Source organism: Crotalus tigris, unplaced genomic scaffold (assembly GCF_016545835.1).
Source record: "Crotalus tigris isolate CLP2741 ecotype Arizona unplaced genomic scaffold, ASM1654583v1 scf7180000017781.746583, whole genome shotgun sequence".
In the NCBI taxonomy this organism is placed as follows: Eukaryota; Metazoa; Chordata; class Lepidosauria; order Squamata; family Viperidae; genus Crotalus; species Crotalus tigris.
In genome coordinates, this window is record NW_024096631.1 from 431,354 (window position 1) to 455,273 (window position 23,920).

The 23,920-nt window shown below is 39.2% G+C and overlaps 1 protein-coding gene across 2 annotated transcripts in view; it reads left to right on the plus strand.

Annotated features, from left to right (window-relative positions):
* The first annotated feature begins 1,929 nt into the window (after positions 1 to 1,929).
* TAMM41 (TAM41 mitochondrial translocator assembly and maintenance homolog) overlaps positions 1,930 to 23,920 on the plus strand; it is a 31,619-nt gene continuing 9,628 nt past the window's right edge. The window contains exons 1-7 of one of the 2 annotated variants that reach the window (XM_039342246.1): positions 1,930 to 2,568; positions 3,517 to 3,696; positions 4,225 to 4,317; positions 10,950 to 11,100; positions 14,663 to 14,808; positions 17,230 to 17,395; positions 20,673 to 20,735. In XM_039342246.1, the coding sequence (XP_039198180.1) occupies positions 2,374 to 2,568; positions 3,517 to 3,696; positions 4,225 to 4,317; positions 10,950 to 11,100; positions 14,663 to 14,808; positions 17,230 to 17,395; positions 20,673 to 20,735 (994 nt within the window). In that variant the 5' untranslated portion in view covers positions 1,930 to 2,373. The remainder of the gene's footprint in view (positions 2,569 to 3,516; positions 3,697 to 4,224; positions 4,318 to 10,949; positions 11,101 to 14,662; positions 14,809 to 17,229; positions 17,396 to 20,672; positions 20,736 to 23,920) is intronic. The other variant, XM_039342245.1, reaches the window with a different exon arrangement.

Below are 23,920 nucleotides of genomic sequence, written 5' to 3' on the forward strand. Positions count from 1 at the left end.
AATTGTGGTTGTAAGTCGAGAACTACCTATACATATTTTCAACATATAAAGCTCCCAAATCATTAGACCTCATGTGACATCTTAGGAGGTTTGACTTATTTCCCAAGAGTGTGTTTTTAATAAATGATCTACAGTCACTATCTAGGGACAATCTCAGTCTGTCAGTTGTCAAGGATTCTCAATCTTGGCCACTTTAAGACTTGTGGACTTCAACTCCCAGAATTCTGGGAGTTGAAGTCCACAAGTCTTAAAGTTGCCAAGGTTGAGAACCCTGGTTTAAAAAGAAGCTAGACAGTACTTGTCTGAGATGGTACAGGACTGCTGCTTGAGGAGAGGGCTGGACTAGAAGACCTCCAATGTCCCTTCAAGCTCTATTCTATTCTACGTCTACTCAGAATTAGCTCACGTAGTCATAGTTGGCTCACTTAATAATAGTTCACTGAATTAATCCAGTTGATTGAGCTTCAGAGTACCCATATTTAGTGTCCAATGATCCCAGATTGTGACTTAGCTCTCAGAAATTATTATAAGATTATGGCTTCAATGCATAATGCAAATGTGGAGTACATGGCCTGAAAAATTGCACATTTATGCCTTTAGTTTACATAAGAGAAATACAAGCCAGGAATGATAAACATGAGTTGATATACTGGGGATTTAAATATCTGCCAAAAACAACTACTGAATAAACTAGGTTGGAAAACCAATGAGTCTTAATTGCTCCACTGTTTTTTCTGAGACAAATGTTCCGGAAAAAAAACCCAGAGAAAAACTAAATGAAATGTATAATTATAACAGTGAGTATATAGTGTAACAAGCTGGAGATACCTGCAATTACAGGGTGATGAAAACAAACCAGATGGTCACAGAGTGTAGAATGAAAGAATTGCTATATTTAGAGAAAGCTTGGTGAATTAATTGGAGGGGTGTTATAACTGAATCAGCAAAGATATAGTTGTCAACAGTTGAACTCACACTGATAATTGACTAGATGCATGAAAAGCCATGTTAGATTTTGGGAATTACTGTGGTATGGCTACAGATGAGTATATAAATGGAATCCTTCCTCATATCTGTTATGGACAATTCCAGATTACTCAATGAGCAAACTCCTTTCTATTCTTATTTCTCACCTTCAGCAACTTTAAGATGTGTGGACTTCCAACTCCCAGAAATCATCTTAAAATTGCTAAGGTTAAGAAACACTACCCTAGCCTAGGATATAGTTCTCAAACTCAGGGCTAGCCTCTGTGTACAAAACAGGGTTCACCAAAGAGCACTCAGCTCTAAGCCACAAACTAGTCAACCATACTTTAACTTTGTAAGTGGTCCAAAGAGACTAAATTAAAAATGCTATTGTGAAGTTGAAGGAAATAAAAGTTAATATAGGTTAATATAGATTAATATAGGATTCCTGGTGTTTATTATTACATCAGAGGCATACTGGTTGGGGAAATAAATGTACATGTAAATTTGTAAACAAATGATGCCATTTTGTTGTTTTGAAAACCCCAGTGATTTGGAGAAAACAGTATAGATTGCATGATGCAATGAGAATTATGAACCTGCAAATTCATCTAGCAGCAAGCAAGATTTGGCCGGGAAAATTAATGCACAAATGGAAGTAATATATATAATCATCAAAAAGGTAAATAGAGATTAATCTGTACACTTTGGTGATATTCTGAGGTGGTAAAATGGGGACATTTTAAGACATGCAAATGCCGATGGAAGGGCAGTAAAATATAGAAGCCAGCCCTGTGTATGTGGATGTGGTTCTTTGTTCCATGGAACTGAGATGGGTGTTATCAGGAGAAAAAGAAGATGAATGCAGTAGGATTGGGGGGGGGGGGCGAGGGGGAGCTTCGTGTACGAAAAAGCAAGCAATTAATAGGAGTAAAAAATGCAGATCCGGAATTAACGTGGATAGAATACAGACGTGAAGAACTAGTATACAGAAGCCTGTGAAGACAATTTGGTCATACCAAAAAAAAGGAATGAAGTTCGGTTACAAAGCAGATTGAGGAAGCAGTGCTTGATTGGAATTAAAGAACTGCTCAAAAAGAGAAACGCTTAAATAACAGGAGGCATAATACGAAAGCAACCCTGAAACTAACGCAATAGCGTTTTTCTGAATATAATTCACCGATTTCAGAGTCTGGTGATACTGTTTACATCCACCTAAGACGCCTCCCGAAATATTTAATAGGGCACGACCTCTTTCTTAAAGCGAAAGAACCATATCGCCTGCGGTAGAGGGCGCTGTGGTTTTAGGCATCCCCAGTCGGCCTCAAGTTGGCTCTTCCTCTCGATCACCAACAACCTTTCCTCCGGAGCTACTGGCGAGGTGAGGCTTCCGCCCGGTCTGACCACATGCTGTTTGGAAGAAGGCGCCGAGCACGAATTCCAGGGGCGACTTCTTGCTGCTGTTCTGCCCAAATGTCTTTGCCGAGCTCGGCAGTGAAGTTTCGCAGGATCTTGGCTCACTTCCCTCAAGAGCTCAGCTTAGCCTTCGCTTATGGCTCCGGGGTCTTCCAACAAGCGGGATCTTCTGCCGCCCCAACGGAGGTAAGCGGGACGGGGTCTAAAGCCCTTGTGCCCATCCATCACCACTGAGCTATTTGCCCATGTTACATATCTATTCGTTTTACCCAAGCTCTTTGTATACATTTGAATAGAGGAAGGAGATCTGCTTCTTAAACATGAATTTAACACATTTGAATGACTGCTAGTATTCCTGAGAGATGGCTAATCCTCTGTTACGCAGGAGGTTGGTTTAAATTGGGAAAGAGGGCAGGTGACCGGTGAGTTCTGTCACCCGTGAGTATATTACAGGTTTTCTAACACTGAGCTTCATATGCCATGATTTTTTATTTTTACTGCTTTAGTCTACTCCTAGGTCTTGTCTAGTTACAAGGCTTTCAATGCTTCCTGCCTAGAACACCTGTCCACTGATTGCATTAATCAGAGGTTCCCTCATTTTTTTATATATCAAGGGTCGTCAAACTTTGCCCTTTTATGACTTGTGGACTTCAACTCCCAGAATTCCTCAGCCAGCATGCCTGGCTGAGAAATTCTAGGAGTTGAAGTCCACAAGTCATAAAAGAGCCAAGTTTGAAAAACCCCGTTTTATACAATAGTGTTAGCCCATTGTAGCTGAAGATGGCAACTATTCATGATTTTCTAGACTTATGGAAGGTGTTATGTATATGATATACACCTAGGGAACTGCATTAAGGTGAGTTTATTGTTCTAATCTTCCTCAAAGGGGAAAGGGAATAGGGCTTAGGGCTCCTGCAAACTATTTTACATGCCCTGTTAATCTGAAAACCTAATGACAAAGTCTTTCCTGCCTCACACCAGAGAATAGAATTGTCCAAGTAACATCCTCCTTCGTGTCCCACACACTTCTTGAATAAGCTAAAAAAGAAATCAGTGCTAAAAATCCAAATGCTAGTAGATGAATTGTGGATTTTGCTAACTAAAGAAAACAGTATACCCTCTTTTTTTTTTCAGCACAATATGCTGGATTTTGTATTTGCAGTTGATGATTCTACAACATGGCATGCAATGAACCTGTCAAAAAATCGGAGTCATTATTCCTTCCTAAAATATTTGGGAACCAAGTCAATATGCAACATCCAAAGCTATGGAGCAGGGATTTACTACAATACACTGGTGCCTTGTAATGGTAGGGTAAGTCATTTTTACCCCTTAAGAAAAATGCAAAATTATTTCTAATTTGTCTCATTTTTATCTTCTTTCTTTGGTGTTGTAATGCAATAATCAAATTCATTGTATTTTAAAATTGATCAAACTTTAGAGTTTTTCTGTTTGTTCTGATATTTTATTAGTGAAATGTCTATGTTAATTAAACTTTCAATGAATACATTCTTTTTTAGCTTACTGAGGATTTCAAAACCCATCACAGGAACATAGCAACCTTCTTAGGAAGTCTTACAAAATAAGGGAAGAGAAAAGAATCTGAGTTCAAGGGTACATAGGAAAATAAGAAGAAATTGCCAACTTAGTCAAAATTTCCTGCTCTGTGCTATGTGTTGCTTTTCAGGAAAATGACCTGCAAAATTAGATAAAAATCTGATTTTCTTAAAAAGGTCAGAATAAGACTTCTGGCATTTTTAGCTTTTCAGTGTTTGATTTTAGACAGAACTAAACCTACCTTAAAATTATATTTCTCTGATTTAGCTTTCTTTTCTGCTCCAGGTTATAAAATATGGTGTCATAAGTACTGATGCTTTAATTGAAGATTTGTTGTGCTGGAAGACACTCTATGTAGCTGGACGTCTGCAAAAGCCGGTACTACTGCTTATTTGTTTAAAATAACAAATGAAAAATTACGGTAGATAGCATGGACTGTAGAGAGTAAGGTCAGTAATATGGTGAAAATAAGTGATGTCTGTGAGTCATAACGGTATTGTCTAGACCAGAGGTGTCAAACTGCCAGCCCACGGGCTGGTTGCATCATATGGAGGCCGTGCCCATCCCAGGTCCGGCAATGCAAAAAATGTTGCGACACGTCACATGGCGAGTTTGACACCCGTGGTCTAGACTACTTACATTTTAAAGTATCTGATGTTTAAGTTGCTACTACATTTGATCTAAAGGCCTTACGTAATTTGTTTTTATTTAAAACAGAAAATTAACTTGTCCTCTGTTGTTTTGAAGAAAGATGACAATTTCACTTTGTATTGTCCCTCTTGCCCTCTGGCTCCCCAACCCCCAAAACTCTTTGTAAAAACCCTGCATTCATTACACATTCCTTAAAGGAGTCTGCAAATGCTGCAGGATTGTTTCCAGATCCATATGTGGAGGGCATATTGGCACGGTTTCAAAATGAGAGTGTTCAGTTCATGCCCAGGGTTTTTATTCCCTAAATTCTTTGATATTGAGCAAACTACTCAGTGTGCTGGGCTGAGGGCTAAGCAACAGATGCATTTTGGAACTGGAGAGATCACAGTTTGATCTCTTCACACTTGCATTGGTTGTGCTCGAATATGTGGCTATAGCTCACTATACTAAAGTATAGTCTGTTTGAACATTTTATATATCTTATATATTATGTTGATGATAGTATATACAACAGATTCAACTTAGGTGCCCATCAGAATAAAGGGAGAGACAAATTTGTTACTTATTCTGATTGACCACAAGATGGAAGTAGAGTTAAGATAAAAAAAGACAAAATAACCAGTTTGGTTTAAGTTACATTTAGTAATAATTTAATAGTAACATTGATATGGAGAGAGGGATCCATTTGGAGCTGAATCTTAGTTTTGGACATCTCTGAATTTCCATTTGATTTGTGTTTATTTTGCAATTTGTCCCACTGTGCAGCATGTTCCCACTCTATTATACAAAATTTTTCAGGGGCACTAAACTGTAAAAGGTTTTTAAAGCTTTGGAATATGTCCCTTAATATTTGTGAAGACAGAGTAAAGCTGAAATTATATATTGAGCTTAGAAGAGGCTCTACAGCAGGGGTGTCATGCACAGGCCACACCCACCCCGGCTCTGCAAAGGCAAAAAACGTTGTGATATATCACGTGATGCAATCGAGTTTGACACCCCTGCTCTACATTGTGAAGTTTTTACTCCTAATTGTGTCATTGTGACATTCTTAAAAAAAATGGATGTTCATTTTTTCATGTGGGAACTAGATTAAACTAATCAGATATAAGTCACTTTTTCTATTCTTACAGGATTTTGCTTCATATGCATTCAGTTATTCTTGCTAATTACTCTCTTGAAAAAATTTCTTTGTCAAATATGTTAACTTTTAACATGAAAGTTGATTAGTGATTGGTGGTTCCATATAATGATATCACAGTGAATGAAATGGTTTGATTCGTGAGAAAGTTGCAGTGTATTAGGCAAAATATGTTTTCATGTGTGTTTATTTATCTTTTCTGTTAATATTTGCCAACTGTTTGAATAGGTACTTGTTCACTCAGAGATTGTATAAAAGTAGGTCTCTAGCATTTGCAATGAAACCAAAGTTTTATATGGAATTACTTTTTTTTAACTATTTGAAACTGAGATGAACTAGATGTAATGGTTGCCACATGGATATTTAGGATTTTCTTGTTTCATTTAAAAAAAAATAATGCAAATACTATGTGGGTTTTCTTGGAGGTTTTATCAGTTTTTTCATTACTTGAATGTTAAGGCCTTTCTATTTTAAAACATTTCTTTCTGATCAACAGCAGATACAGATTTATATGCTATATAAAGACAAGTCCTTTATGCATATCTGACACTGATTCTTAGCCATCACATAGCTAGATCTTCTCCAGGAAGCTCCAACCTGCGTTTTGATCTTTGGCAGTCTATCTTTAGATTCATCCTTAACAGCTTTTTAGATTTCATTCTGTGATTCATTGGTTCCCTATCAGTGAAGTTCTGGATTTCAAAGCAATTCTTGATATAATCCCTGGCAATAGTGGGAATATGCTAAAGATCATCTTGTGGAACTGGTTGGCTTTCATCTTCTGCAATAGCTTAACTTGGAGCTTGCATATGAGGAGATTATGATTTATTCCACAGTAAGCTCCTGTCCTTATCTTTGCTGTTAGAATTTATCTGGAGCAAAAGCTATAAACGTATATCTAAGTGGACTAATTCTTAGAGTAAAATTTCAGTTTGTACCAAAAGTTTACGATGTGACACCAGGTTGGACCTCTAGTTAATATATTCTTCCTACTACACAAAGTACATATTGCAGCACACTAAACATGGGCCTCTGAAATTTTTAAAGGATTTTTTAACTGCATAAGTAACCTTGAAAGTCTTAATTGCAAATGGAATAAATACAGCACCATTTACTGTAAATACAACAAATGAATAATTGCCATTATGCTTCTGTGGCCATACTCCCTAGTCTCTATGGTTGTCTAGAAAGCCTTTACCCACTGAATAATATGGACACTGATCTGCTGTTATGTGACTTACTGATCTGACTTGGGTTTTAAAGAAAAACAAATCTTTGTTTTTTAGTAATTTACGGTAAGTTTTTCTTCTTAGTGATCAGTAGTGAAATCTCTTCAGTTCATTGCTATAGCCCAGGCATGTCAAACTGCCGGCCCATGGGCCGGATGCATCATACTGAAACTGCGCCCACCCCCTTGCTGGCAATGGGTAAAAAGTCGCGATACGTCGCACAACGTCATGTGACATCACGGTTTTGACATGCCTGCTATAGACTATAAAATAACAATGTCATCCACATAAATTAATTCAGAGTTGGGTCAATATAGCAATCTTGGAGGAAATAAAGTAGGTTTAGAAAGAGTTTTGACCAGTGGGTTTATATAAAATTTAAAATAACTGACCAATCATTGTCAAATAGCCTTGAGAACTGCATGTAAACTGGTTGCAGATAAATACCCTGTGATTATATAGTAACACTGTAGTTACTTTTATGCAATTGATAAATATAAAAGAATAGCCGCCAATGGATACTTCCAGTTTCTCCCACAATCTGTCTGTCAACCATCTCACTCTGACAGTCAACTTTGACAGTCTCTGTCAAGGATGCCCCAGCAAGATTTTTTTCAGACAATTATAGGATTAAACCATAGTTTATGGTAGCTTGACCAGCCCTGATGGTCTCCTGTTTCTGAGCCAGTACATTTTCCCCATTCTTTCCACTCCTATGGTTTTCTGCACAAGTGGTTTGAGTAGCTTTTACTGTTTCATCCACATAGGTAAAGGTAGTTTCCAACTTAAAACCATTTGTTTAGTAACTTGAACTTACAAGAGCAATGAAGAGTGACTTATGACCATTTTTCACATTTATGACCATTGCAGCATTCCCCATGGTCATGTGATCAATCTTTGGGTGCTGGCAACTGGCATATATTTATGCCAGGATCATGTGATCACCATTTGTAACCTGCCAGCCAGCTTCTGACTGCATGATTCATTATGGTCATTAGTTGAGGACTACCTGTACTCCTCATTTTACTGGCCGTCTTGTTCATTGACCATTCAACATTACAATACTTGAAAAAGAAACCCTCATACTTATGGCTGTTGCAGCGTCCTGTAATTATGTGATTTCCATTCAAGCACTTCGCAACTGGTAGGTGTTTACGACCATCACAGCATCCCACAGGATTACCACTTACATGTTTCACAGCCATACAAGCAGAGTCAACAGAGAAACCAGAAATAAAATCATAAGTTGCAGTCTTGTGATGTTTTAACATTGGAAACGGAAATGATGTCCTCTCCTGCACGGTCACTTGATTTTGTTTAGTGACCGTGGGGACTTAACGACAGAACTGATGGTCTAAGTTGTGGTCATTAAGTAAGGATTACCTTTACACTGCCAAAGAATGTGCCTGTATAATTAAAAGGCTCAGATTGTTCCAGTTTGTGTATGTGAATTGTAGGTTGCAATCATTTTTGTGACCTGATTAGTTAAAGCATATTGAGTTACTGCCTTTGCATTCTTCTCTTCAAACACTACCTTAGGCTTCCACTTTCCTCTTTGTTCTTGCAACAGTTTAAATATGAATGAATATTCAGATGAGGACATTTTCAATAAGGCACAAATACTATTGAAAACACAGCAAAAAATGGCTTAAAATGAATACTGTTGGTTTAAAACAGGGGACTCCAAACTTGGCAACTTTAACATTCGTGAACTTCAGCTCCCACATTTAGCTTTAAATGCTAATGCAGAGCTCTGTAATTCATAGAGGTTCCAGATCTTTCTCAGTGATACTTTTAGTGATTGTCAGAAATTAAATATGGAACTTTGTGTAATGGTTTTTCTTTCTTTACATGAGATATCAGTGGCAATTCCTATAAGGTTGCCTTAGGTAATCTGTTGTGTTTTTTGCACTCTCCTTTGTAACCCTAGAAATAAACCAATAGTGTCTTACTTTAGAAACTGCAAATATTATATTTGCATACATGTTCTGCCCCACCCTCTTTCTGTCTAGCAGTATTTTGTTTTAAACTTTCAGAAAGGGAATTTAGTGGTGCATGATTCTGGGGCTTGAAGGAACATTAAAGACCAAATGGGTAGTATACACATGAAAAAAAAATACTTAGAAGTTATAAGAAGTTATAACCACCATAGCTTTAACACCTGTATTTTAGGAAATGGAGACTATATTTTGGAGTAATTTTGAGAATAAATCTGGATTTGACTGTTTCAGAACAAAAGATTTTAATAACTCAGCTCCATTGCCTCTCTTTAACCTTCATTTTGCAGGTTGAAAAGTCATTTAAAAGTATTCACATTGGATTTTTTCCCCCTCCCAAATCTTATTCCAAAGGTGTGGTTGTTTATTTGTTTTGTTTCATTTTTAGTTAGGAGAACACTGGCCACAGCTAAAGGTACAAATCAAATCAAACTAGGAAACAAATCTTTCAAGCTTTTTCAAATATGGGCATATATATAAAGTAAAGCAAGTTCAAGGTCAGAGTGCTACCTTTCTTTATCCCCTCCCCCCTTAATGCAGTCCAATGAATTTGCTTCCCTAGCAAGTAACACAATTGTTCTCAATAACAGTTAATTTATGGTTTGGTCACTTGATTATTCAACGGGCTGTGTAATTTGGTTGTTGGAGACAGTTGGCAAAGCAGCTGGGTTCCACTGTAGTCCAAGGCTGTTCTCCCAGCCTCTCACAGTTCCACACACAATGGTACTGATTCCCCTACCCCCTCTTCCTCTTGGAAGGGGGAATGCTTGTTTGCAAAATTAGGCTTTCAAAAACAGACTGAAGAGCAAATTGAAAACATGTGTTCCTAGAGCCTCTCCCAGTTTACCTTTAACAACTCAGATGGTTCAAATTTTATGTAACTAACAAAAACCACACTTCAGATGCAGGGAGAGATAATGGAAAAATAATGATATTGGATGCCCCACAGGTTCATTTTGAGTCTCCAGAGCTGCATTTAGAGAGAGAAAGAGAGGTGTGTTTTGTGTGTGTGTGTATGAATCTTTAGTTGTGAGGTTCTGGATACAATCATGCCTCTGTCATGGAATTAGTGATGTTTGTCTGTATGCTTTCTGCATGTTTGCAAAACTGAACTCTGTCATAAAATGCTGTTTTATTCAGTCAAGCTTCAGCTTTCACTCTAAAACGATCTTGTAGATTTTTTTTTTCTTTTGAGCAAATGGTGATCATGTTAGAGGCAATGCTTGTTCTTGCAACATATTGGTCAGATCTACCTAGTAAGAGAAGTCATCTTCTATGAACACACATAACAAGATTGTACTTTTTTTTTCTTCTTGAAACTGCCTCAGAAGATGTGTGTTAAAACAGAAATGGCAAAGTTCTATGATTGAAAAAATAGCTTTAAAAACATAAACTGTTATTATGCGCTGTAGATTTTTCTATATCATTTCATAAAAAATTGACATTTCCTTGGTTTCAAAGGCCATTATTATTGTGGCTGTTTTTCATAGACCTTCTGTTCCCACCTTTTAAACTAAGGAAAGCTTTTTGCTTTCAGGATGAGGGCCTGTTTTTTTTTTTTGTTGTTGTTTGTTTATTTGCTTCAATTTCTGAAGCTATCCCTTAAACCAGGGGTCCCCAACCCCCAGTCCACGGACCGGTACCGGGCCGTGGCATGCCAGCAACTAGTCCGTACAAAGAAGCAAAGCCCCATCCATGAGATGCAGGCAGCACACAAAACCATGCACCCTCCGGTCCGTGGAAAAACCTCTCTCCACGGAACCGGTCCCTGGTGCCCAAAAGGTTAGGGACCTCTGCCTTAAACAACCTTTAGAGCAGGCATGTCAAACTCGCGACGTCATGTGACATCGCAGTGGAGTGGGCGCGTTTTCGGCGTGACGCATCCAGCCTGTCTGCCGGCAGTTTGACATGCCTGCTTTAGAGGATTGCTCTAATGAATGGCTTGTTGATCATTTTCCCTCTTATTTGATAACCAAATTTTCCAACTAATTACAGGTGAAAATTCTGGCTCAGAATGAGAATGTTAAGTTGCAAGAGGCCCTGTCCAGTAATTTGAAGAGTGCTGTCATGGCAGCCTTTCTCATGTTGCCGGAAAGTTTCTCTGAAGAAGATCTTTATATGAAGATTGCTGGATTGTCGTACTGTGGTGAGTATGGCTTTTAAATTGTTCAATAATTGATTTTTTAAAAAATAAGATAGTAAATATTAATGAAAGATGTGCACCAACTTTACTTATGTTTTCTAGCATGATAGATGGCTCAGCATATTTGGCAAACTATTAAGAAGAAGTCCTCTGGATCTTTCATATGTACAGCTTCAGTTACTTTTAGTTCTATTCACTTGGCTGGATACTTCTTTGGCACTTTTTTTTGCATTTGCTCTGACTTTTTTTTGTAGCCCTTCTCTGTTTGCCTACATTCTCTACAATTTTTCCCCTTTTCTATGCGTTAACATATTACTATAACTTTCTCTCATCCTCCTTTTTTCAGTATTCTTTAATATGCATATTTTTCTTAATTCATAGGTGTCTTTGCTTCATCATCCTTTTCCATATTTCCCATTAATGTAACTCCTCACACTTCCATAATATTCTGTAACATAATTCTTCCGTAATATGCTGTAACATATTCTATTCAAGCAGTTTCCACATTTATTTTTTTTTACGCTGTCCAGTTTCCATTCATTCCACTCTGAAAATGCAGGACTCATCTTTTTCCTTCTTGTAAGCCTTCTACTTTTACAAGAACCAAAGAATAGAGGCTGAATTGAGAGAGATTGATTTCAATTGAAACTTGAAATAAGGAGAACTTTCCTGATGTGAGAGCTTTTAAGTAGTGGAATGACCTAAATTTGTAGGCCATTCCTAAACTCCTAAATTTGTAGTTTCTCAAGAAAAGATTAAACAGTTTTTGTCCAGGAAGCTATGAAGATTCTTGCACTGGTCAGAGGGTGAGATACATGACCTTCAAGATCCCTTCCAACCCTATGATTTTGATTCTTCCATTTTCCTCTTCTTGACTATTTTTCCCCCAAGATCTGCCAAATAAGATTGTATCCCACATTGAAAATGCCCTTGTAGCCTTTACTGCTTCTGTCAGTTTATATTTTTTATAAATTATCAGGTTGTTTGTACTTTTAGATTCTTTGTTTCACATATGTCTATTTACAAATGGGCATATACTTCAATCATCTATTTTAAAAAGATGTTTATCATCACTGTTCTTATTCTTGGATCATCAAATGTTCTCTCACTTATGCATTTATGTGACCTAACAGACTAATTTTTCTCCATCACATTTATTCAGAAAGTTGCACACTTTTCCTCCAACTCATCACTGGTTCTTTCATTATCCCTATCAGGACTTAACACAAGATTAAGGAACCCCAGCATATGGGTTCCTACCTTCATACGCAACCACCAAAGTCCAAATGTTTTTGTATTCATTGTAGCCTAGTCTACATCTCAGTTTCCCTGCATGATTTCATGGCTATAATGTGATATTTGTCACACACATCATAGTAATAAGCACAATTTGGGCATATTGCCATTGTGCACAGCCATAACCCACTTTTGTGCTTAGCGTGCTTTTATTTTCTACAAGTGAGGGTCCCTTGTTGCCTGTATCCTATCAGCTAGAAAGCACCAATATTACTTTATTTCTTAAATACTTTCATATCTGATTTTCAGCGTAAAGCAGTTGAATGTTTAGATTTTTGTTCAATGTAATACATTTGAGTGTTAAAGGGAGTATTTTACAATGGAAGCTTCGTAATTCAGTAGCCCAGGAATTGCAAAGAAAGCTCTTGCACTCAAAACAGGTGAGTATGTTATGTTGGGATGTCGTGGTGGGGACCGGCAAACCTTCTTTAGAATTTCTTCTTATCAGACCAGGCACATGACTTTGTTTCAGGAGAGCTCAAGGCATATCCTGCTGGCTGAAACAAATGCTCAAACTGCAATGTCTTTAAATGTGTTTAAGGGGGAAATGGCACTGGCGTTCTGATAAGATCAGTTTGCCCCAACCCCAAAACTTCCATGTGTGTTGGACCACAGCCCCCAACATCCTCAGCCCACATACTTGACCTGTGTGAGGAGGATGGCAGTTAAAATGTAATGTGTCTGGAGAAGATGCTGCTAGGTGTTATAGAAATGTGGTCTTTCTCTTTATCGCTTAGGCCACAGGTCGGCAACCTGCGGCTCAGGAGCCGCATGCGGCTCTTTGAGCCTTCCCCTGCGGCTCCCAGCCTCCTCTGCCTTTGCAGAGAGAGACAGAGACAGAGAGAGGAATTGCGCTTCCCTGCTTCTCTCTCTCTCTCTCTCTCTCTCTCTCTGTGTGTTTTTGTGTGTGTGTGTGTGTATAAAAAAAAGAGAGTGCACTCACAGTGTTCTCGGAGGAGCTGAAAAGCTTACTGGGCGGAGCTCCCCCCTTTGCTGCATCTCTGCAGGAAGCAGGAAGGGCAGGAGAGAGCTAGCTAGCCCAGCTAGGCTGACTCAGGAATTCTGGGAGTTGAAGTCCATGAGTCATAAAAGAGACGAGGTTGACTACCCCTGATCTTGTTGGACAACAGCCTGAAACTTGTCAGGTGAGCAGCAGATAGGAGAGGGGGAGAGAGAGAGAGAGAGAGAGAGAGAGAGAGAGAGAGAGAGAGAGAGAGAGAGAGAGAGAGAGAGAGAGAGAGAGAGAGAGAGAGAGATAGAGAGAGGAAAGAGAGAGAGAGGGAAGAAAGAGAGTGGGGGAAGAGGAGTGGCAGACCAAGGGCAGATAGAGAGGGAGAGAGAGAGAGAGAGAGAGAGAGAGAGAGAGAGAGAGAGAGAGAGAGGAGAGAGAGAGAGAGAGAGAGACCCTTTTGACATCTAAAATGAAGATAACACTGCATATATCCTTTTTTTACCTGTGTGTGTGTGTGTGTGTGTGTGTGTGTATACATACATACATATACATATATATATATACACACACACATACATACACACACACAAACACACACACACCTATAATAAAGGTAAAAAAGGATATATGCAGTGTTATCTTCATTTTAGATATCAAAATGGTTTTGCGGCTCCCAGTGTTTTGTTTTTGGTGGGAAACGGGTCCAAGTGGCTCTTTAAGTGTTTTGGGTTGCCTACCCCTGGCTTAGGCCATGGGTGTCATGACGTATTGTGACTTTTTTTTCATTGCTGGAGCTGGGGTGGGTACGGCCTCCATATGATGCAACCAGCCCGCAGGCCGGCAGTTTGACACCCCTGACATAGGCCATCTAACCATGACTTTTCCGATTAACCAAGGCTCTCTTGAGGAATTCGAATGCAGTTAATATTCTGCCTGCAGTTTCCTAAGCTGCATTTTTCATAAAAGTAGTTCTTACTGTGTTTGATGGACTTTTTTAAAAAAACAAAACAATACATCTGGGAGATAAACTATGCTAATAAGTGTTCCACAGCCACAGTGTGGGACTCACAACTTAGTGATTTTAAGTGGAATCTTCTGGCTCAAGGACATGGCTGACTCAGGAATTCTGGGAGTTGAAGTCCATAAGTCATAAAGGAGCCATAGTTCTCCACCCCTGCTTTAGTGTAATAATTACTAAGGATAAGACTGTAAATCTCAGTTTGCAGCTAATATTAGAAATCTTGCTAATTATAAGGCAAACTACATTTCTATAAATAGCTTTTCTATATAAATATTGATAATCTGACTTTGCTTTAGGTGATTTCAGAATGCTCATTGGAGAAGATAAATCAAAGGTTATGAACATAGTGAAACCGAACATGATACATTTTCAGAAGCTCTATAGGCACATTTTGCAAGATAGCCCTCAAGTGATATATAAGCATCAGCTGGGCGAATTAGAGGTAAGCAGGTCCCTGTTGCTTTTTTTTTTTTAAATGTAAACTATTTTGAATAGTTGTGTGATATGTTAAATAAAAAGCCACAAATAACATGGAATGTCCAGGTGGCTTGATTACTTAAGAAATCTGAAAGAGTAAGGCATTGCCTTACTTTAGAAATGTAATTCTGTTAATCTAAGTCTAGCTGTATTCAAGAGATTCAGTTTGGTGTTATAGTTAAAGGCACTAAGGTAGAAAAGGGAGACCAGGCTTCTAGCAGGTAACTTTGGGGCAATCATTCTGCTCAGTCCTAGGAAGAAAACTGGCAAAACGCTTCCCAAAAACTCTGTGCAGTTGTCCAGATAGTTGATAGGAGTCAAGCCTGACTCTGGACCACTGTGTTATATTCTGCTTTCTTGGGTGCATGAATCCTGGTTTAATTTACAGGTAGTTTTTAGGAAAAATGATTAATCCAGATAAGCAATGAGGATAATATATTTGGTAAAGATCTATAACAAATTAACCAAAGACTAAATAAACCAAGTTTCATATAGCGAAATTTAACTTATCAGATAAATCATGTTTCATGAATTTATTGGGTTTGCTCAGATTATTGGACCAATTATTGGGAAAAGAGAGGCATTTTTGCTGTAAATGACAACTGCATGATGTTATTTAGCAAAGATTTTAACCTGATGGTTCTGTTGTAGATTATAGATTATAGAAAATGGGATATCATTATTTGCTCAAAATTGGAAAAAGCTCTGTCTGAATTATAAATGTTTAAACCAGTCTTTGAAGATCTATTTATAAATTGACCAAGGCTATCTGCTTAAGAGTTAAGATTTTCCTTTGTTTACAGTCTCTTCATTTGTCCTGCCATATCATGTATCTTTTTCTCTGCTTACCCAGAGGCTATAGGTTTGTAGATAACCATGTAGGTGGATGACCTCTGAAAGGATTGGGGTGATGCACCCATCCTGGCCCTTCTTTCAACAGCTTTCAATACCATCAACCATGGTATGCTTCTGGACCATCTGAGGTGATTAGAAGTGGGGGGCACCGTTTTGAAGAGGTTCTCCTTCTTCCATGGCTATTGCCAGGAAATGTTGATGGCAAAGAGAGATCCAGCCTTAGGCGTTTATGTGGGGTGCCTCAGGCTCCAGTCTGTCTCCGCTCCAAGGTAACATCCACATGAAACCAGTGGATGGAGTCATTTGATGCCATTAGGTCCAGTATCCTCAGTATGGTGATGATATTGTTACATATTTCAACTTCATGCCAGGCAAGTGATGCTGTTCAGGCGTTTGCTCACTGCCTAAAGGCTAGAAGAGTCTGGAAGAGGAGAAACCAAATAGAGTGAGCTAATTCCATGTCCCTTTCCTCAAAAGTTGTCCTCTGGTACTATCTTGGACTCATCCCTTCTCCATAGCCACCTAACCCTTTGGAATAGTTTTTCATCTGAAATTCAAGTCTCCCTAATCATTTAGCCTTTTGGAAGGCCAGGAAGACTTGGCTATTTCTCCAAGCATAGCACTAGAATGAGGTTGAGCTAGGGAGTCAGTAATATAGGTGATTCTAATGTAGCAGTGAGACTTTCATATGTATGGAAATGGAAAGAGTTACACATTCCCAGAATTGTGAAGTTAATGGATTTGGCAGAGATGGCAAAACTGACTGCTTTGATTAAAGAAAAGACTTTGCCTAGGTTTATATCTACTTGGAAACCACTTTTGGACTTTTTGCTTGAAAATGAAAGATGAAATTTTAACTGTAGGATTTGATAGAACTGTTTGTGATTATAGAAGTACTATGTATTATGGTTAATGTTAAGATCATTTTATGTATTTTATGCTTTAATCTGTACTGAAGAAAATCAGAAATTACTCTTTTTCTATATGTTTCTTCTCTTTTTCTGCAACCCCAATTTTGTTTCTTCCCTTACCCACTTTTTCCTTTTTTTTACCCCTTGTATTTTATATTTTGTTAAAATTTAAAAAGTCTTAGGAAAAAAATGGGTGAATCTGATGCCTTGGTGGGAAAAGTAGGAAAGTGTTTTTATGTTTTTACCAGTTGCAGCCTAAGTTCATTTAGCAAGATAGGTAGCCATGTAAGTTCTTTAAATAAGTAAATTTCTGAATGCAGACAACCCAGATCCAGTCATTGGAGTCTCATATTTAAAACATCAAATTTCAGAAGGCAGTGAAGATATAGCTCAAAATGCAGATACAATTTTGAATCAAATCAATCAGCTCTACTGGGCTGGATGTACCAATATTCATAGTACATTGTGCCCTTTTATGCGATGAATGGACCATGAAGGAAATTCAGTGCTCCATGCACACAACCTGTGTGTGCTGGCAGCTTGGTTTCAGATGGGGCTGCTAATTTTCAGTGTTGTTGTTAAAGGAAAACAAGCTATGTCTGCTCCTTTTTTATCTTTAGATAGATAAAAGTCCAGAAGGTCAGTTTGCACAACTTATGGCTTTACCAAGCACCCTGCAGCAAAAAATAACTTCTATCAAGGATCCTCCAGGGAAGAACAGAGATGTGGAAGAAATTTTATTACAAATCGCCCATGACCCTGACTGTAGATTTGTGGTACACCAAGGTAGGTTTTAATAATTCATTTGCAGAAGTGAATGTTTTAGAATCAGTCTTGTATATAGTAGTTTCAGAATTCATAGTTTTTAAACGTCGATATGTATTTTTTTTTTAAACCCAATGTGGCTGGAAATGAGCAGTGGTATCAGAGCTGATGATGTAATTGATACTTTTTGTGTCAGCCCATTTTAGAATCTCTAAAGACTAATTCAAAATGCTGTACTCTTATGCCAAAGCTTAGTCATGCCTAACAAGCTTCTCTCCATATATTTTTCCTACAATCTCTACTTCCAGATTCCCTCTTTCGGGTTATTTGGCTCACAAACCACTTACCATAGAACACGCAGAACTATCACTGGGTGTGTCCCATTTATTGGTTGCACCATTCATTGGGCCTTGGCCAATGGCCACCTGAATAAACTATAGCTCCTCATGCAGAACTTGTGGGCTGAACCTGGGAGCTATTTGTGTCCATAAAGTTCTTAGAACTTCCAGCTTTATGCCTGAGGGCGGGAGTTATGAACATACTTGAATGATCTCACTCGTCTATTAAATGCACAAAATGATTACCTACCATGTTAATGTTCTGATAAGTCTATATACTGTAAAAGGAAAAATTAATTATCCCTAAGAGTTCCAAGAACAGGGAGGTGACCCAAAGGAGAAATCTGAGAAATGTGAGGATGTGTTTAGCAAGAAAAGATAGATAAGATAAAATAACCTTTATTGTCATTTTTTTTTTACTGTGGGCACAACGGCACACATCAAAAATGAAATTTAGTTGCCCACTCTCAAAGTGAAACATACATGACACACACCTAAACATACTATGAACATACTAGGATGGAAGTGGGATGACTACTGGGTGGCACCAGAATACCAGTGGTGGGCACAATGCTAAGTATAAAACCTGCTTCAAAGATTTGGGTGTTGCCTCTTGGCCCAGCTGTCATACTTAATGACCACTAGTCCACTTGGTCCTTATTGCAATACGTTGTTGAAATGTAAGTATTGAATCTGTGTGTCAAATTTAAATAAACCTCTGGATCCTAAAGTGAGAATTTTGTTGTGTGTTGTGTCTTGTTTCTCTTTAACAATTTTCCCCTGACAATACATCACTGTGCTTGAAAGTATATGAATTCTTATTTTTGGCAACATGCTGGTTCTTTAGAAACCTGAGTTTGGTAACTCTTTTATTGTAAAAAATAATCCCTATTTCAGGGGATTTGGCTCAAAAGTCACTTATTATATAATATGCAGAACTATCACTGGATATGTCCCATTCACTGTTCATTGGGTCTTAGCCAATAACCCATAGCTCCTCAGGGTTGAATTTGTGGGCTGACTTTGGGATTTAGTTATGTCCAGTGACGGACTTAGAATTCCAGCTCTCAGCCTAAATTTTTCACTATCTTAAATACTATAACTGTGGTGTTTGCAAAGCAACACAGCCATAGTTGTCAGGAAATTACCAGCAAACCATCTAGTCTGGTTATATTAAATGGTTTCTATTAATATAGGGCAAAGAGGTGGACAATTTGCTTGGAAAAGTTTAATCAGCTATCTGTCTGCCTCTTACTCTCTTGACTAATTAGATTAACTAATTAAACTATAATTAGTTTCAGCTGAAGGGGATTTCTGGGTGGGTCCTACAAGTAATTGCTGCCAGTTTGACAGCAATGGCCCCCAGTTTCTCTGACTGAGAAATATTTGCTTGATCCTGATGACTATCACAGCATTCATCCAGTCACACACGTCTCCTTTGGGGGAAAAATGTTCAGTTTCAGGTGTCTGAAGATTCTCAATCATCCAGGACATGGTTGTCCCAAAAGTGCTTTTTCCAAAAGGCATCTGGACTTCCTTAGTTTTTTTCTTTGAAAAATTTTGCTTCAGTTCAGAACTGAAGCAGCTTCTTAGATAAGAAAAAAATCCAAGAAAGTCCAGTTGCCTTTTGGAAAAAGCTCTTTTGGTTCAGTTTCAGGATTCTTAAATGAACTTTCATGGACCCTTTTATGAAAAGGACTTAATACAAAAATCATTCCATTGCTAGCCTGTTTTTTCTGCCTTTCTGGGTAACTTTGATGTAAAGGCCACTATCATTTATTAGACTGCCTTTATGTTGGGGTTGGGAGGTGTTGTAGTTTGGAATTCTAAAATAGAACAGTAAATAGATTCCGGCCAGAGGGATCAAGTACACTATAGTCAAAATAGAGAAGCTAGTCAAACTAAGCTTCAGTGGTCCAGATGTGTGATTTGAATCAGCATTCAAGGAAGGTAAAGACAAGACCACCAACTGCTGTTCACTGTCTCAATGGATAGCTTTTTATACTATTTCAAGCCCAGCTGGGGTGTATGACTCTTGTTTAGAGTGCAGAGCCCTTAGGAATAATAGTAACTCCTGAGTAGACCACTGTTCCCACAAGATTCTTCCCTGCATCTTGGTCCTTTCATGTTTTTTGCATTTTATTATGCTATCTATGCAGGTGCTGTTGAGGGCTTGAGTGGTTAGATGAGCTAATCATGTTTGGAGTCAAAGGAAACAGGCCCAGGCCTGCAGGTTGTTAGTTCTTCCCTAATTCTGTAGCGGCAGGAGCTTGGCCGTTGGGATTTAGTGGTTTTCACTGCCCCGTTTGGCTCTATTTTTTTTTTTCTCATTAGCCATCCGAGCGGGCCACCACAAGACCCTTCAGGTGAGAGCAATTTTAGCTGGTAAAATGCAATGAGTTCCTATTAAGGAAAGTGAGGCACGGTGCTGTTCTTATTAGGCAACTTGACCAGGACTATCAGACATGGGATTACAACAATCCCAAAGGCCACTGAATGACCAAAGAGAGTTTTCTTTATTTCTTTGCTGCTATATAGTGTTTTTAAACCATGTACTACTCTAGGATCTCTTAGGGAAGGACATGCCTCATAATACTTAAATTAATAACAAGATATGGTTAATAACTTCATCAGAAATAGAAAATAGCTGTGATTGGCTGCAGGGGAAAACTTGAATTTTATTTGTGAAGATCATTACACAGAGCAGTATTTGAATGTTCGTTTATTGTAATGAGTAATATATTAAAAATATTGGAATAAACACGTGAATCTCCCCAACAAAATAAAAATATACAGTGTTTGTGGGATAATCACATTCTGCCAAATGTGGTTTAATGTGTTTCTAGAATATTTAATGTTTAACCCCTTTTAAAAAAAATAATCCCAAGAATAACATCTGACTCTGTTTATTTTCTCCTTCTCTCCATGCCTCCTCCTCCTCTTCCTCCCCCCCCCCCCAGGTATTTCAAGAATTGTGGGATTGTCCAGCCTAATTCAGAGTGCTAAAACCACCCTAACAGCTGGTAAGAACTTGTATGCAGTGTTTTTCCAAATAAATCTTGTATTCAAACATACAAAAGTGTTTTTACAAAAGAAAAGGCTGAAAAATGAATAAAAAATTATCAATAGAGACCAATGATTCAAATTGTTTAAAATGCTAATACTGCACTGTTGCTTTCTGCACCTTCCAAACTTGACTAACATGTTTTCCCGAAAATAAGACTTACCCCGAAAATAAGACCTAGCTTGATTTTGGGGGTTGGGTCTAATATAAGCCCTGCCCCCAAAACAAGCCCTACTTAAGCTGCCCGCCCATTCCTTCACACCGTTGGTTGCTAGACACAAAGCAGGGGGGAAGGGAGGAGGCAGGAGAAGCTGCCGCATGCACCCCGCAATCACTTACCTTGCTGAAGGGCCCCTGCAACCAGGCCTACCATGTCCCGACACCCATCGTGCCTCGCCTGTTCGGCTTCTCCCATTTTCTCCTTCTTCCTTTGAACAGCCCTTCGCTCCCGGTACTACGTTTTCAGTCCCAGATCTCGGTTTGTCTGGAGCATGTGCAGAGGTCATGCCCCTCATGGGACATGACCGTTGAAGTAAAGACAAGGATAGAAAAAGCCTGAACAGCATTCTTCAAAATGAAAAAGGTCTTCTGCAGTCACGACATAAGCCTAAGACTGAAAATCAGGCTTGTCAGATGCTATATTTTTTCTATCATCTCTATGGAGTAGAGAGTTGGTCTCTGACAGAAGGCCACCTGAAGAGACTAGAAGCATTTGAAATGTGGATTTACAGGTGGCTGTTACGTATAAGCTGGGTTGACAAGATCAGAAATGAGGAGGTGATAAGCCGCCTGGGAAAGCCAAAGGAAATCATCAAAACAATTAAAAAATGAAAATTAGAATATTTCGGACATGTGATGTGACACCCAGAAAAATACGGCATACTCCATTTAATCTTCCAGGGAAAGATTGAAGGCAAACGAGGTCCGGGCAGAAGAAGAACATTGTGGCTTCAAAATCTAAGGGACTGGTTTGGACAAACTCAGCAGCACTTTTTCATGCGGCTGCTGATAAAAACAGCATTGCCAACATTCGATAACAGATATGGCACAAGAAGAAGAAGATGTGCAGAGGGTTTTTGGAAACGAAGCCCCGCAATGATCGGGACTCTGCTTGTCTGCAGAGCTTCTTCAGACCAACCCAGCTTCTGCCTCAACCATTCCTTGGCAGCTGGGCCCATTCTGCATTTGCCCTGCCTGCCTGTCGCCTCTTTAACACACTCAGATCTGCCCTGAGAAGCAGTCTCGAAGTCACCCAGCAAATTTTGGGCTGTGCAGGGACTGAATCCGAGTTTTGCTCCTAAGCTAACATCTTCCATGCCCGGTTGATCTTCATTTCTTGGGAGACCGTCACGCTGCCAGACCCCTTCCTTTCCCCCTCCCCCCGCCCTAAAAGTCAGCACGCACCTGCCTACCTCAGTGACAATAATGTTGTCTTACAGTAGTGGTAGTACTCTCGACTGAACTCCCAGCCATCCAGGCACTTCTGCCCCACCTGGCTGAGATTGACATCGGGCTCCAGGTTCCTGGCAGAGAAGTTGACCAGGGTCAAAAGGCAGTAGTGGCTGCAGAGGCTCCACACCTAAACGGGTGCGGACACATGGGGCAGCTCCCCCTGATCTGCCAAGCCTTATGGCAGTGGCACCATCCTGCCGCGAGCGGCCAAATGTAGCCACAGAAGGGGCAGCATGGAAGTCCTTGCTCCTGCGGCAAGGTACCAATAAGCGGAGCATGTGGGGCAGATCTCCCCCCCACCTGTTAAGCCTTGCAGAAGCGGCACCATCCTGCCGTGAGCGACTTACCATTAAAGTGGCTGCAGAACAAGTGGGAAGTCTGGCTGTGGTGTGGGAGCCTGCGGCATGGTACCAGTAAGTGCGGCACGTGAGGCAGATCCCCCCCTCCCCACCAGCCAAGCCTTGTGTTACCGGTAGCGGTACTGGCGTGATGTACCATGTAGCATCCTTCCCTGCTGTGAGCAACAGAAAGCGGTCGCATAACAAGTGGGGTGGCGTGGGGAGGGTGCCACCGCAGGGCAAAACAGTTATCAGGGAAAGGAAACATAAAACCTAGCCCGAAAATAAGACCTAGTGCCTCTTTTGGAGGCCAAAACAATATTAAGACCAGGTCTTCTTTTCGGGGAAACACAGTAGTACTGGGTACCAAGCAGGCAATAAGCAATTATTACCTGCCATTGAGAGCTTCCATTCTAATCTCTCAGTTTTGGGATCTTTCTTTCTCTCTGTTAACAAAGCTGCTGTGTGTTATTGGACTACTGAAAAATAATTCTGTGTTTATTGGTTAAGGTGATAGGTCTAATGAGTTATTAAGCTAGGCACTGTGTGATCTAATAAATTGTAGTTCTAAAAAGTACTTCAAGTATTAAACAACACTTCACTCATAGCTTTAATTGCAGTTATTTTAGTTGGCTTTGTTTTTTGCTTTTGTATGTTGCTTGTTGATGTGGGTTTTTCAAGCCTTCTCTAGATAGAACACTCCTAGAACGGCAAAACTGTGTCTAAACTTTATGATGGCAGATATGTTTATTAGAGCAGTGAAAGTAGTAATGTTTCAACAGTTTGTGGTAGTAAAACCACATATTGCTGACAGTGTGACATATGTTCCTAGTATAATTTGGGCAAAATGTTTAAAAAAACATTTTGCAAAACTTTCTTAAAATCTAAGCTTATATTAAAAAAGTGTTGTCTGCTGAGATTGGAGTCATTTCTAACTCTTTGCAGAGACTGAATTTGAAACTTATACTGTATATACAAATATTTTTTAATCACAGAACTGCAATACTTTCCCAGCTGTAACGTTTTCTATAGAATTGAAGTTAGAGCTTCCCATAAGGAGAATGGGGTGTGCTGCCAATAACACAGTCACGATTTTGCATTTGCCCTGTCCCCTCTGTAATGGGTAGAACAGTTTCATTTAACATTGAAATCCTGAGCTATTTTCCAGTCATTAGCAATAACTGATAAAAAGAAAGAGATATAATGGCCATAGATTAAGAGGTAAGTCAGTCTGCATCTTACTGGGAGCGCGAGATGCCTAGGAAAGCAAGACATGGCATTGCTTTTTCTAAAAATATTAAAGATACAGCCCTGCTTTGAGAGGACTTGAATGTTTTCAGTATTATATTTTTGT